The following is a 14,539-nucleotide window of genomic DNA, read 5'->3' on the forward strand; positions in this document are numbered from 1 at the left end:
GCTTTTAGACTAATGCTAATTGCTTTTAGACTATATGCTATAGACTCTTGGTTTACTCGTGATCCTAGTTTACTGAGGCACTTCACTGTCTCTCTGCATTTGTGTACACCTTGCTTATTGTAAGTCGCTCTGGTTAAGAGTGTCTGCTAAATGTCTAAATTGTTCATTGTAATGAATTAGGCTTAACAAGTCTGCATGTCCGGGTTTTGCTCAAGGAAGCTTTGTTTTGCTAGAGAAAATCTCAGGTAAGCCTCGGATTGGCTGCGGTTGGTCCTTGGTTAGTCTAAGGAGTAACGTGGTTGGTCAATTCATTTGTCTGTCACATTTGTTTTTGTCTTAGGGGGCGGTCCTTAACCGCTTTTCAATAGTGGTGCCCCATGATGTTCGATGTATGGTCTTGTCTATGTGACACTAGAATCTGATGGAGCGATGGACAGACAACATTTGCAATATTTTTACAATATATGTATTTCTTTATATCTGAATATCTCTCTAGACACTTTCAGGGATAAAAGCGCACAAAAAAAATGATGAAGTGTAAAATGCTATACTTACACTTCTACAGTAATCCCTATAAACAGCCTCACAGCTCATAATTTGTGAGCATGGCAATTTACTTAAGAAATAAACACACAACAAAGAGCCTGAAACCAATAGTTGCAGGATTCAAATGACACAAAGGTGCAGACAGCGTCCCTTAGCAAACACACTGTTAGAACCACACACACGCGCGAGCGCACACACGCACGCACACACACACACACACACACACACGCACACGCACACGCACACGCACACACACACGCTGTTAGAAGTGGCCGTGGCTTTGGAACAACAGGTGAGTGTTGGCACCGCCCCTGTCTTCCTCAGAAAGCCAGCCTTTCTAAATATAGAAATTATGCTCCCTGATAATTGGGGCCAGACAACAAAGCGTCCTGCTGCTATACTGCTGCTATGAGCTGGCCTCGCCTCACCTCGCCTCGCCACATCCCCGGCCGACAGACATCAGAGTGAGGGAACACCTGCACCCTCTGACTGGACTGTGAAGAGAGACATGGAAGATCACTGACTTCCACACCTGCTTTGCAGGACACGCACGCACGCCCGCCCGCACGCACGCACGTCTGTATTACTATACTTGGGCATCAACATTTCAGAACGACACTTTTAGCGCTCACACTCACAATGCGTCGCATCCCTTTTTAACCATTAAACAACCATTTCTGTCCTCACTAATGTCTATTTCTCAAATTCTGCTGTACTTGTTGGGATATTTGGCCCTCACAAGTGTAGTCACACACACACACACACACACACACACACACACACACACACACACACACACACACACACACACACACACACACACACACACACACAGCGCATCCACGCTTGTCGGTTAGGTTTCCTCGAGAGGCCTTTGAGGCCGCTGGCTGGCTGAGGTGGTGATGAAAGTCAGGGAGGTCCATTAAGTGTGTGAGACGGCCCCCGGAGCGGGCCCCGGGCCCCTGGAGTGGGAGCGGTTGAGGGGGGGTTGAAGTGTTTTCAGTGAGGAGGAGACCACAGGCACAGTGTGCACATGCACAGAGGGAAACAAAAGCAAAAGCTGTCTGAGACCAGCTCCACTCCAAAACATCAGTTCAAAACCGCTGCCAAAGAGCACTTCTGGGCATCAGGTGTCACGATTTCTGACCTTCAAAATGTCATTGGGCGTGGGTGGGGGGGGGGGGGGGCTGGGGTGCTTGTCTTGCAGTCACACAATGTCTGTTTGTCATGAAGTTAATGGCTATTCGTGAGGAATCTTGGCTTGAAATGTTAAGTCACTTTTGTACAGAAGATAACTGACTCTCAACCTTTTCAATTTCAAGGACCCCCAGTTTGATATGCATTAAGGCCACGGACCCCCAATTTGATAATCTTTTTAATCTCTAATCTACACCGTAAAAAGTGATAATTCAAATCCATCCAATCCAAATTCCATTTGTGCACAAACTAACTTACTAACTATTTAAAACTAACTAAATCGGAGTTGATGGAACAACTAACAAGTAAATGAATGCTGGTCCCTCTCAGAAGAACCCTGCAGAAACAACGCCACTAACACTCCCATGCCAAGGGAGGAGAGGACAAATAGAGCGAGGAACGCTCAACACAACCCTGTTTATTATTGTGCCAGTTAGTGTGTTTTGGTTATTAGCCGCAACACTGAAAGGCTAAAGACTTATTGAGCAAAGATGTTTTTTTTTCTCTCTTTTGAATAACAGCAAAAACAGTCATTGCAAGTCTTTTGCATGTTGTAATCACAATGCGTGTGTTTACGTACGCGGTGAGCGGAGGGGAGGGGGATGTACGCCACCACCACGAACAACGCAGGTTATAATAGAAGCTCGATGCTGTCATTAATCGAAGCAGAAGGAAGAGGTGTTGATGTTCAAGGTGTTCAGGTGGGAAAGTCCCCCACAGTATCATATAAGACCAGGGAGGGAGAGAGTTGGCAGCACGGGAGACTTCCCATATCAAGACACCCGCTGGCTAACCATCACACAGATGCTGAGATCACAGGCCTGGGCTTTCATGCTTCAACACAGATCTCCTCCCGAGCGTAGAGGAAACTGTACAGAGATATATAAGATAGTGTTCTTTCAGTAATCACCCCAGCTTCGGCTATTGTTTAACCCAGTAAGACCAGGAAACGCATCTGTGTCATTTTAGATTTTGGCTATATAACCATTATTTTATACTTTGGCTATTCAAAAATAGCAGATCTACAAGCTCATAGCGGCGCTATGAGCTTGTAGATCTGCTTTTTTTTTTACAAACCTTGAACATTTGTGCAAATCTTTGAATATATATATTTTTAAAGAGAACATTTGTAACTCAAATCTTTGCTTCTGGAGGTCCCTGGAACAAAATATTTGACAAATGTTCGCTTTTAAAATATATATATTCAAAGATTTGCACAACTTTTCACGATAAAAAAAAAGCAGATCTACAAGCTCGTAGCGCGGCACTCTATGCCGCGCTATGAGCTTGTAGATCTGCTATTTTTGAATAGCCAAAGAAATCTTAAAATGACACAGATGCGTTCCCGGTCTTAATGGGTTAAGGATCATACGGCTCCGCAACCTCAGAATCCCATGTATCGTCCTCCGTGACATTCTTTTCTTTTGGTTAGTTGAGCGTCTCCATGCAGGCACTTAACATGCTGTATCTCTGCTCCCTTTGAGAACAGGGGCCCCTATAAATATGTTGGGCCCATCAATGGAAACACAGGGGGATGTTGTAAGACAATCTCACTGTGAAACCTTTTCCACAACGAGGACCGGAGAGACGGCCTTTAGTGCATTTAAGCCAGTGGTTCTCAAAGTGGGGTCTGGGGACGCCCCAGGGTGTCCTTGAGGGGGTCCCCAGCGAAATCAGTTAATATAGCATCAAAATCATTTCAACCACTTTTTACATTGGATATTTGAAAATAGCCGACCTGCAAGCAGAAGCTTATACTGTAGATCTTCAATTTTCCGAAATATCTTGAAAAATGTTTTGTAAATATTTTAACAACACAAATCTTGTAGTATGTGGGTCCGTGGCACAACATATTTTCAGATGGGGGGCCCGCGGCCAAATCCATATCAATTTGGGGGTCCTTGTCATGAAACCGCTTGAGAACCACTGACTAGAAGAAGTCAAAGGATGCAAAAGGTTTTGCGTGTCCAGAGATGTCCCGGGCCACCTTGACGCTCATTGTTTAATAGCACTTTTTCAGCGAGACTATAATTCTGAAACTGTCAACAGAAATTACTTAATCCTTATCGCCGTGACCTCCAGTTTTATACATCTGCCAAGTCGCTGGGCTGGGAGTTAAAGGTCAGTTTTTATTTGGCCCTACATGTGTCACTGTGAGGCCACTACATTCAGAGGACTCCGGGGGAAAGCTTTGAAGTTTTTATGCGTGCATGGGAACTCCGTCTTGTCTCTCAGGGTAATGGGAATCATAAAGAAGGACAACATTGGTCTCGTAACTCGGGTTTATACGTTTGAACTCACAGAATTTGAAAGACAAAGCGAACCATCAGAATTACACGTCACTTTCAAAAATATCGATCTGCTAAAACTCTTTAAAATGACACACGTTCAAAAAGTGTAGCTTTGCCTGGGGGTGCAGTGCCGGTGCTGAACAACATCTTGTCAAAACTAAAGAAAGCAACAACAACCTGATATGTCTTCAATTTCAAACTCAAGTTCACATAATCAGCGTTCTTTTGGTGTGTTTTATTGTTAGAGGACGACAAGCTTCGTCTGCCTTTAGCTTGATTCTGTTCTTAAATAACATGTAACAGCCGTCATCAATCATGACTTTTGATTATAATTACAATGTCCAAAATATTTAATGAGTCCCTGGCCGTCCCCACAGGTTGTATAATATGCATCTGGGTTGAGCCGGGCGTCTTTTTAAAATGTTTGTGAATACATATTTGTCTGGATATAGGCATGACTTGTGGAGCCACATTATGTGTGAGAAGGCTTTTCTCAAGGATAAAATACATTTGTCTCAGTCTTTACATATCACTGATGATACATACAATTCCTAGTGGTTTCTCTATACTGTATGTGTTTAACTGCAAAAATATATTCTCAAATAAATAAATATATATATCATAAATATGTGTATCTAAAAAAACAAATAAATAAAAAACTTTACATTTCACTCTTTTCAAGCAACTCTAATCACAGGTAAGAAACAACAAAAAAAGGAGAACAAAAACGTTAATTCCTTCAAAGTCCTTCGGAACAAACGGCAGTCACAGCAGTCAAATAAAAATACCATTCCAGTGATGGGACAGATTCCCATGGTTTCCATGCCAACTGGAGACTCTGTCCAACAGACGCATCTGACCCCGGCGCCTTGGCTCCGTTCGCCGTGCAGCATCTCTCTCTCTCTCTCTCTCTCTCCCTCTCTCTCTCTCTCTCTCTCTCTCTGTCTCTCTCTCTCTCCATGCTCTTCTCCTATTCCACACAGGTACTCTTGGGGTCGGCAGGCCTCTGAAACAAACGACCCCCTCATGCTTGGCGCGCAGGTTGACAATGTCAGACATTCTAGACTGTCTTCCTGGCCGCTGAGAGATCGGCCCTGTGCATTCCGAGGAGAGGCACCCCCCCCGCCCCTGCCCCCCCTCCCCCCCCCCCCCCCCGGCCCCTCCGGTTTGGCTTTACGGGTACAGAGTGGGCTTCGACCGGCTCCACTGTCGTCCCCCCACAAGCCGGAAGAGCCGCCGTTGCCGTCGCATCCCGGTAGGGGTTCCACCTCTCATATCCGCTCGCCCCCGTCAGGGGCTGTATAAGCGTTATAGCAGCTATTCCTGTTCCGGACCCCCCAGAACCCCCCAGCGGTGCTCAGCTGTGGCCCAGGATGTCTCTGTACAGCTCCGGCACGCGGTCCGGGTCCACGGGCCTGGGCAGGAAGTGGGTGAACTTTTGATGTCGCCTGGATTTGGCGCCGTCGCGCGCCGTCCCGTCTTTGTTGAGCGCCACGAAGTAGCGCGTGCCCTTGTCGCCGTGCTTGTACAGGTTGGACGAGTAGGTGTTGTACCAGTTCTCCTCGAACTGCTCCCGGAACACACACTCGGCCGTCAGCTTCTCCTGAAAGGGCGCACGACAAAGATAATGCATAATGCAGTCAGTCAGTGGTGGAAAAAGTACTCACATTTGTTACTTAAGTAAAAGTATCAATGCTGCATTGTAGAAATACTCTGTTACAAGTGAAAGTCTGGAATTCAAAATGTACTTGAGTAAAAGTACAAAAGTATTGGTATCAAAATGTACTTAAAGTACCAAAAGTAAAAGTACAAAAAATGTTTGAAAATAGCAGATCTACAAGCTCACAAGCTTGTAAATCGGCTATGTTCAAATAGCCTATACATAAAATAGGGCTGAAGTGGTTAATGTATGTTTTATAAAATAATAATTTATATCTGAAAAGTAACTAGTAACTAAAGTTTTAAAATAATTGTAGTGGTGTAAAAGTACAATATTTGCCTGTCCTGTCCTATTTGTGGAGTAGAAGTAGAAGTATTGAAAATAGGAAATACTCCAGTAAAGTAAAAGTAGCATACTTCAAAATTGCACTTAAGTAAAGTACTTGAGTAAATGTACTTAGTTTCTTTACACCACCGCAGTCAGTGTGCATAATAATAACCTACGGTTCACTGGGACTCGGCCATAAGCTGTGAAACATGACGTTTAAGAATGTACATTCATTGTTTTTTCCTGTTTTATACAAAAGTCTCCTCCAGCTACGGTCAAAGCCAGTGGAAAATGTTGTTTATAGCAGATCTACAAGCCTGTGAGCTAAGAGATTTGGTATGGAGCGAAACACTAGCAGACCTAGTATACAGCTCTGGGGGACCCCGGTCAACTAAGTACATAGGGCTTACGTGGTTAACCCATTAAGACCTGGAACGCATCTGTGTCACTTTAGATTTCTTTGGCTATTCAAAAATAGCAGATCTACAAGCTCGTAGCGCGGCACCGAGTGCCGCGCTACGAGCTTGTAGATCTGCTATTTTTGAAAAATATTGAAAAAAAAATGTTTTGATTTTTTTCGAAAACGATGTTACCTTGACAGTAGGTTATTTTTTGTTGTGTGACACGGTGGTGTGTTGAAGTATAAAAGTGTAAACCTCTTATCTCCATATTCTAACTTTTTGTGTTTTTTAGTGAATAACGCCCTTGATCATACTACAGCGTCACAACGAAAGCATCAAAAGTAGCAGATCTACAAGCTCGAAATGTGGCGCGAAGCGGCACGTTTCTCCTGAACTGTGAAAAGTAACAGTTTTTTTCCCCACCCGACAGAGACGATAAATGAGGCTTTAGCAGTTGTGTAAATTCTAAGTACATTTACTCAAGTACCGTCCTTAAGTAACAATTTTTGAGGCACTTTTACTTTATGTGAGTATTTCCATATTTCTATACCTCATACTTCTACTGCACTACACATCTCAGAGGCAAATAATGTCATTTTACTCTGCTACAATCATTTCAAAACTTTAGTTACTACTGTAGTTACTTTTCAGATTTTGATTATTATCACAAAACATACAACACCAATTAAGCCCTGTTCTATACAGCGGCTATTCGAAAAATAGCGTACAAGCTCACAACGCACAGCATCATAACGCATTGTGAGCTAGTAGATCTGCTATTTTCGAAAAGGTTTGACACATTTTGAAAAAACTTTACCAGTTTTACTTTGGGACTTAAAAAGTATATTTTGATGCCAATACTTTTGTACTTTTACTTGTAACGGAGCATTTCTACATTATATTGTAGGCAATGCTACTCTTACTTAAGTAAAAGTACTTTTGGTACTTACAGATCCATACAGCTCTCCTTTGTCATTCATTCCCAGGTACAATCCACTGTCCACTCCTCGAATGCTTATCATCCCCACCGCCAGGCTTATGAATTCCAAAATACCTGCAGAAGAATACAGCAGTTGTTCTGGATGTACTTTCACAAGGGTGAAAGACTGCATGTCCATGTAGACTGCAGCATTCAAAACCATTACACTGCTTAGCAGGAAAGCACTTTGTTGTTGCAGGAGACTAAAGCTATAATGTAAATAAATAAAGTCGCCTAAAGCTTAGGGGAAAGCGTTTTAATACGCCAAATATATTAAATAAATAAATACACATTATTATTTATTATTAATAATAATAATAATAATAGTTTGGCACTTGAATAGAGATTTAAACGATTTAACCACTTAAACCCCAGCATCCATATTGTGGGGAAAGCAAAGCCTTTGCTGAAAATAGCAGATCGACAAGCTCACAACGTTGCCTGGCGTTGTGGGCTTGTCGATCTGCTATTTTCAGCAAAAAGCTTTCCCCACAATAACAGAAAACAGAAAATACACTAGCAGCATAGAGCCCTGAGGGACTCCGGTCACCCACATGAGGTGGTTAATACAAATAATAATTAATAATGATAATAATAATGATGGATTAATAACAATAACAATAACAATAATAATAACTATATTTTGGCACTTGAATAGAGATGTCAGATAGTAAAAACATTTACCAAAGCGGCTGTGGTCCTTCCTCGTCCCCTGCACGGTGCCGTCCGGCAGTATCTCCAGATGGAAGCCGGTCCTGCAGTACAGCTGTCTCCTCCTCAGGATGCCCTTCAGGTGCGTGAGATCCGCCGCCGTGCTGCGGGACAGCCTCTCCCCGGGGATCAGGTGCTCAAACCCGGGTATGAGCAGTGACGACGGGCCGCCACCACCACCACCACCACCACCACCGCCGTCCCCATGAAGTGCGCTGCTCAGCAGGAACTGGGACCCGAAGCCGACGTGTCCAACCCCGGCATGATGATGATGATCCATGCCGTGCAAGAAGCCTCCAACCTCCCCCAGAGCAGCAGCCATCAGCCTCAAACCCTCCCTGCGCGTCAAGAGTCGGAGGATACGAGCGGATAAAGTTAAAGTGTGGGTATTTTCCTTTTTTTTAAAATACGATTTGTTTTGGGCTTTTCTGCAAAAAAAAAAAAAAAAAAAAAAATTAAAGTGTGGATGTCCTGGATGGATGTCCTTACCTGGTCGCCACTGTCACTTCACTGCATGTTTATTCCCCACATCATCAGCCACTTTATCGCATGTCCTCGTTGTGCAAAAAGACAGACGGGCTGCTTTTGTGCGGTCGATTCCCTTGGCGTAAAACTCCACGGTCGGGCGTAAAAGAAAAACGCTTGTGCTCCACAAATGTCACCTCCGTCGTTGCGTCTTCATCAGTTGAAAAGGTACCACCAACCTGTCACACTGGTGATGATCAGCCCACGTTTGATTCAACTCTGCTGCTTGCGTCGCGTGTAGTGTAGCCTACCTGTTCACACAGCGAGATCAGTCAGTGTGCGTCCACACACAGCCTGTGTTCTGCGGCGTGGGACAGTGTAGGACAGTCACAGTGTAGGACAGGACAGGTAAGAGGTTTGTGTTGTGAGTGGAAGAGGTGCAGAGGCAGGTGCAAAACCCACAGCAAGAGTAATGGGCGGGGCTGTCTGTCTGTCACTGCTCAGACCAGACGTGCCCTGGCAGAGAGACTGTTCACTCCTCCTCCTCCCAGAGAGAGAGAGAGAGAGAGAGAGAGAGAGAGAGAGAGAGAGAGAGAGAGAGAGAGAGAGAGAGAGAGAGAGAGAGAGAGAGAGAGAGAGAGAGAGAGAGAGAGAGAGAGAGAGAGAGAGAGAGAGAGAGGAGATCAGGATGGAATATGAAAAATCAGACGGATCCGTCTTGATCACTTGACTATATATAGAGATTTGCATGATGTTTGGACAACATTTGTAAGAGAATATAAAAAATCACACCCAGTGTGAAGTGGGCGGTGTGTGGTCATCACAACATGACTCACTTAAAAAAAAGGACTGCCTTTTTTTTAAGTCCATACTGCTATTCAAAAAAGAAGTGGTGATGACACTAGCTGTAATGTGATTGGCTGACTTTGCAAAAGTATAGATTTGCATTGACTGTGGAAGGGTTAGGGGTGTAGACTGCGTTGTAGACTATTGGCCAATCACGGTGCAGGATTGGTCAGTGTCCAAAACTCACTTATAGGGGGCGGTTACACCGCCCCAAAAATATGTTTTTCAAAAACCGGCCTGGTGACGCTATAATGCAATGTTAAAAGGCATTCGGTCCTCAACGCAGTGCCTATGTGTGTGCAAAGTTTCACCGCAATCAGACTGCGTCTATGCTTTGCGGCATTTTGTTCAAAACAGGACACTCCTGCAAACTTTAGATATCAATCTTAGCCAATCAGGGTGGAATATGAAAAATCAAACAGATCCAGCTTGATCACATGACTATAGAGATCATGTGTACCGATTTGCGTGAAATGTGGATAAAATCTGAAGGAGTATTATCCTTTTTTTTTTCTTTACATACGTTGGTCTCCTGGTGGAGCTATAAAAGACAGGTGTGAAAAAGAAGGTTTTTCCTCGGCCTCTAGGGAGTGCACATACAAAGTTGTACACAGTTATAGGTGAAAACACGAATCGGTCTGTTATAGTGCTAGCCCCCCTCCCTCCGTAAATCTCATTTGCATTTGATTTCAGAAGTAGGCTGTGAAACAAAATGTGTGTCGCAAGCTTCTTCCATTTGACAGAGTCAGGTTATTATAGTGCCACCATGAGGCTGACAATGTTCAAGTTGCATTTCTTCCTCGGCCTGGTGGGAATGTGCATGCAAAATTTCACGGACATCGCACGCTGTGTTCATGATTTGAGGCATTTTGTTCAAAACAGAGCACTCCTGCAAACTTTAGAAGCCAATCTTAGCCAATCCGGATGGAATATGAAAAATCTGAAAGACCCGTTTCGTTTAATGACTATAGAGATACTGTGTACCGATATGCGTGATGTTTGGACAAAGTCTGTAGGAGTACTGTCCAAAAATGTGTTTTGCAAAAATCGTCCCCCTGGTGGCGCTATAACAGGCCCATGTGAAAAATTTGGGGCGGAGGTTCTGCTCTGGCATCCAGGGAGCGGTGCCAGAGATTAGCTGTTCACTAGTCTCGCGTCACCAGACTACTGTTCCACAATCTCAGTATGCCTGAAACATTTGTAAATTGTGGGAGGCAACAGTCTGGTAACGCGAGACTAGCTGTTCACAGACAGACCCATGTATGTCTACACACACACGGGAGGGACGGACAGGGTGCAAAACATAGTCTCGGCCATACCTTTTGGCCTGGCGGAGACAATAATTTTAGAATCTTCATTCTCTCACGAATTTCAGTGGTGGAAAAAGTACTCAAATTATTTACTTAAGTAAAAGTACCAATACTGCAATATAGAAATTCTTTGTTTAAAGTAAAAGGCCAGAATTAAAAATGTACTTGAGTAAAAGTAAAAAAGTATTGGCATCAAAATGTACTTAAAGTACCAAAAGTAAAAGTACTAAAATATAGCCTAGGTATAAAATAGGGCTAAAGTGGTTAATGTTTGTTTCATAATATCATAATTTATATCTGAAAAGTAACTAGTTACTAAAGATTTCAAATCATTGTAATGGAGTAAAAGTACAATATTTGCCTCTGAGATGTAAAGGAGTAGAAGTAAAAGTATTGGACACACACACACACACACACACACACACACACACACACACACACACACACACACACACACACACACACACACACGGGGGCGGCAGTTCTCGCGATGGAACAGCCACCCTCAGCTCAGCTGCTCAGCTCAGCTGTAACTTGAACACAACATAAACAAGCATCATGTCTGCCGCTGCGGCCGTGCGCCGGTGGCTCGTGTCCACGTTGAACAGCAATATTATCTCACATCCAGGAAGGATCGCGCTTGGGAAACAGCAGCAAAACACGTTGAACACGACAAGAAAGAAGTGGAGACTGGTGGCTGCTGCTGGGGCGTGCGGTGCAGCCTATTATTACTATTATTATTATGATCATCATCACCATTCACGTGCTTCTACTAGCCGCTCCGTCGAGTCTCGGGTTCTACAACATCTGCCATTGCCATCAGTTTCTGCTGCGACCAGTAAGGTAGAGTTGCGACATTTTTGCTGACAACGTGACAATTAAAGCCAATGGAGCTGGGATAAGTGCTGTGCAAAGGCAACGAATGCATTAGATTATAATATATTAGAACACGATATTTCGACTATGAATTGTATAGTGATCATATATGGCTCCATCGCTTCGTACACACATGGATGTGGTTGGATTATTATAGGAGCTGTCCACGACCTTTGGTGCTGAAAGGGGGGGAAACGACCCAAGGCGTGTTCATCACGTGACATCAGTATTTGCATAACAGTAATATTGGCCTAAGCTGCGAATTTGTTTTAGTTTTTATACGCAGGCCTGTGTTTGTCAAGTAATAGTTGTGGTGCACAAATCAAGAGGGGGAATATAGATTCTGATACATTTTCTGTCCTCCAGAAATAAATAGATAGATCCTGTAGACAGACAGGCAGACAGGCAGACAGACAGACAGACAGACAGACAGACAGACAGACAGACCTCTATTGATCCCATGGATAACAAATCACGTGTCATAGCAGAAAACTAGTTGTCAGTAATTAAGTAAAAATAAGAACAAAAAATATATAAAATAGAAGACACAATCTAGTTGGGTCATTTATGGCACTTCCGTGACCGCGGAGAGCGAAGGTCCGTTTCTCAATGGATTTGTCATCTAGGAGGGTTATTAAACAAATTTAGCCGGGGTGTCTTTTTTAAAACGGCGGGGAAAATTTGTGGGAGACCAAAATCCAAAATGGCTGCCGTGAAAATGAACTTTTTAATGGTTTGACCTACAATGATGCACAATACATGGTTTCAGAGCTTATTTTGGTCAAGGAATACATATATGGGGTTTATATAATGATTTGACCTATTGTCGACCTTCAAATGCAAGATGGCTGCCAATTATGAGCTCCAAAAGGGAGTTTTTTCAAAATCGTCACAGAGCCTTCATATTAGGCTCAAATGAAAGCTCTGCTCATGATGAGTTGAATAATATACAGTATAAGTACACAGAAGTAATCTCTGAGGTCAATAAAGTCAATGTTTGTGTGTAAACAGCAGTTGCTGATTTGCGGTTTCCCATTAAATAGGGTAGGCTACTGAGAATATGGTGTCCAGTTCATCCCATCACATTTTCATAATGAACCAAAAATAAATGAGCTCTATAGCCTAACATAAAATAGTATTCTGTATGCAAAGCTAGAAAGGTTAGTTGCTTGAGGTGAATTTAAAGGTCAACTCATTTGTCACCCTTATTTTGTAGTATTGCTCCCAGTGTTTCCTGTCTGTCTTCCTTGCCTTGTCTAACCAGTCTTGTGATTTTGTCAGTGTTTCCACCTGTGTCCTCCTAGTCCCCCAGCCTATCCCAGTGTTGATTGTCAGTTGAGTTCACCTGTGTCCTGTTAATCCCTGTCTATTTAAGCCCTGTGATTGCATTGTGTTCTTATTGGTCTGTAGACCTTTGTCATGTGAGATTTTTAGTCGTTGTTCTTTGCGCTCAAGAATCTTGGAAGTGATTTTGGATAAGAACCTCTCGCCAGAGCAGGATGCACAGCACGCCCTGTCTGTAGTGCTTTCCTCGTAGTGCTTGGTCTACCAACCCCTCCACTACTACCCCTGCTGTAACCAGAGTGTCTGCCATTCCAGAGCCCTTGAATCGCTAGTAGATGGCATAGATGTACTGTAGGACATCAGCTGGAGGTACGAGGATTAGGAGGATGTCCTTGAACATTTCTGGATTCTCTGCCTTGAGCTCAGTGAGCATCTTGTAGGTGGGCAGGTCACCAACAAGAAAGGAGAATGGAATATTCTTCTGCCACATGGCCTCCACATGTTCCACCATGATGTCATTCACCACTGACTGACTTGAAGGTTCATTGTATGTTGTGTGGTAATAAGGCTTGCTCTTGTTGGGTGGTGGATGACAGCAGGACTGGGCACCACTGTATCCTGGAACTCGCTGCTCTTCAGGTGGTGGTCTTGTACCATGATTGTCTACACGAGACAGTGCATGTATCACAGAGCGAGCACACTGCGGAGCTCTGCTATCAACCTGGGAGTAAATGTCCATGGCATGACAAGGAGTAAAGATCTGGTAGACACTCTGCACAAGAGCGGTGTCTGCATCAGCTTTGCAGACAAACTGCTCCTCTATGACCATTGGGCTCTGATGGATGTGGAGGCATCAGCAACCTGCCCACACAAGATCGCAGACAGCAAGCCAGCTATCGTGATCATCGACAATGACAACTTCAAGATTGACACTATGACAGGTGACTCTACAGCAGTCCATCGAACAAATGTCATGTACATGCAGCCAGAGAGCTATGAAAAGAAACCAGGCAAAGAGACTGCTGAAACGCTCACCAAGAAGAAGGAAATCTCTGCACAGCTAAAGCAGAAGTGTGCGGAACTGACAAAGGTTTGCCAGTACAGATGCCCCCCCTGGTAGCAAGAGTGAGTCACCTGCTTGTCCCAGGGTAGATCCACCAGTGGATGGGTCAGCTCCGCAGCGTGCTCGCTCTGTAATACATGCACTGTCTCGTGTAGACAATCATGGCAGAAGACCACCACCTGAAGAGCAGCGAGTTCCAGGATACAGTGGTGCCCAGTCCTGCTGTCATCCACCACCCAACAAGAGCATGCCTAATTACCACACAACATACAATGAACCTCCAAGCAAGTCAGTGGTGAATGACATAATGGTGAAACATGTGGAGGCCATGCGGCAGAAGAATATTCCATTCTCCTTTCTTGTTGGTCACCTGCCCACCTACAAGACGTTCACTCAGCTCAAGGCGGAGAATCCATTAATGTTCAAGGACATCCTCCCAATCCTCGTAACTTTCCACCAGCTGATGTCCTACATCTATGCCATCTACAAGCGATTCAAGGGCTCTGGAATGGCAGACGCTCTAATGTCCAAGATTCTTGAGCACAAAGAACAACAACTAAAAACCTCACCTCGCATGACAACA

At 44.0% G+C, this 14,539-nt stretch overlaps 2 protein-coding genes across 3 annotated transcripts in view; one reads left to right on the top strand and one right to left on the bottom strand.

Moving 5' to 3' along the window:
- Positions 1–5,310: 5,310 nt before the first annotated feature.
- fgf20b (fibroblast growth factor 20b) lies at positions 5,311–8,434 on the bottom strand (the record flags this gene model as incomplete). Its single annotated transcript, XM_084040983.1, has 3 exons — positions 5,311–5,637; positions 7,373–7,476; positions 8,086–8,434. 3 exons carry the CDS (start codon positions 8,432–8,434, stop codon positions 5,392–5,394), a joined length of 699 nt encoding a protein of 232 aa, XP_083897109.1. The 3' UTR covers positions 5,311–5,391.
- Positions 8,435–11,444: 3,010 nt separating this feature from the next.
- The window catches only part of micu3b (mitochondrial calcium uptake family, member 3b), a 31,204-nt gene continuing 28,109 nt past the window's right edge, over positions 11,445–14,539 (top strand). For both annotated transcript variants that reach the window (XM_084041557.1, XM_084041556.1), the window contains exon 1: positions 11,445–11,576. The gene's annotated coding sequence lies outside the window, so the exon portion shown is untranslated. The remainder of the gene's footprint in view (positions 11,577–14,539) is intronic.

The sequence above is a fragment of the Gymnoscopelus microlampas genome, assembly GCF_963454915.1.
Source record: "Gymnoscopelus microlampas genome assembly, chromosome: 18".
In the NCBI taxonomy this organism is placed as follows: Eukaryota; Metazoa; Chordata; class Actinopteri; order Myctophiformes; family Myctophidae; genus Gymnoscopelus; species Gymnoscopelus microlampas.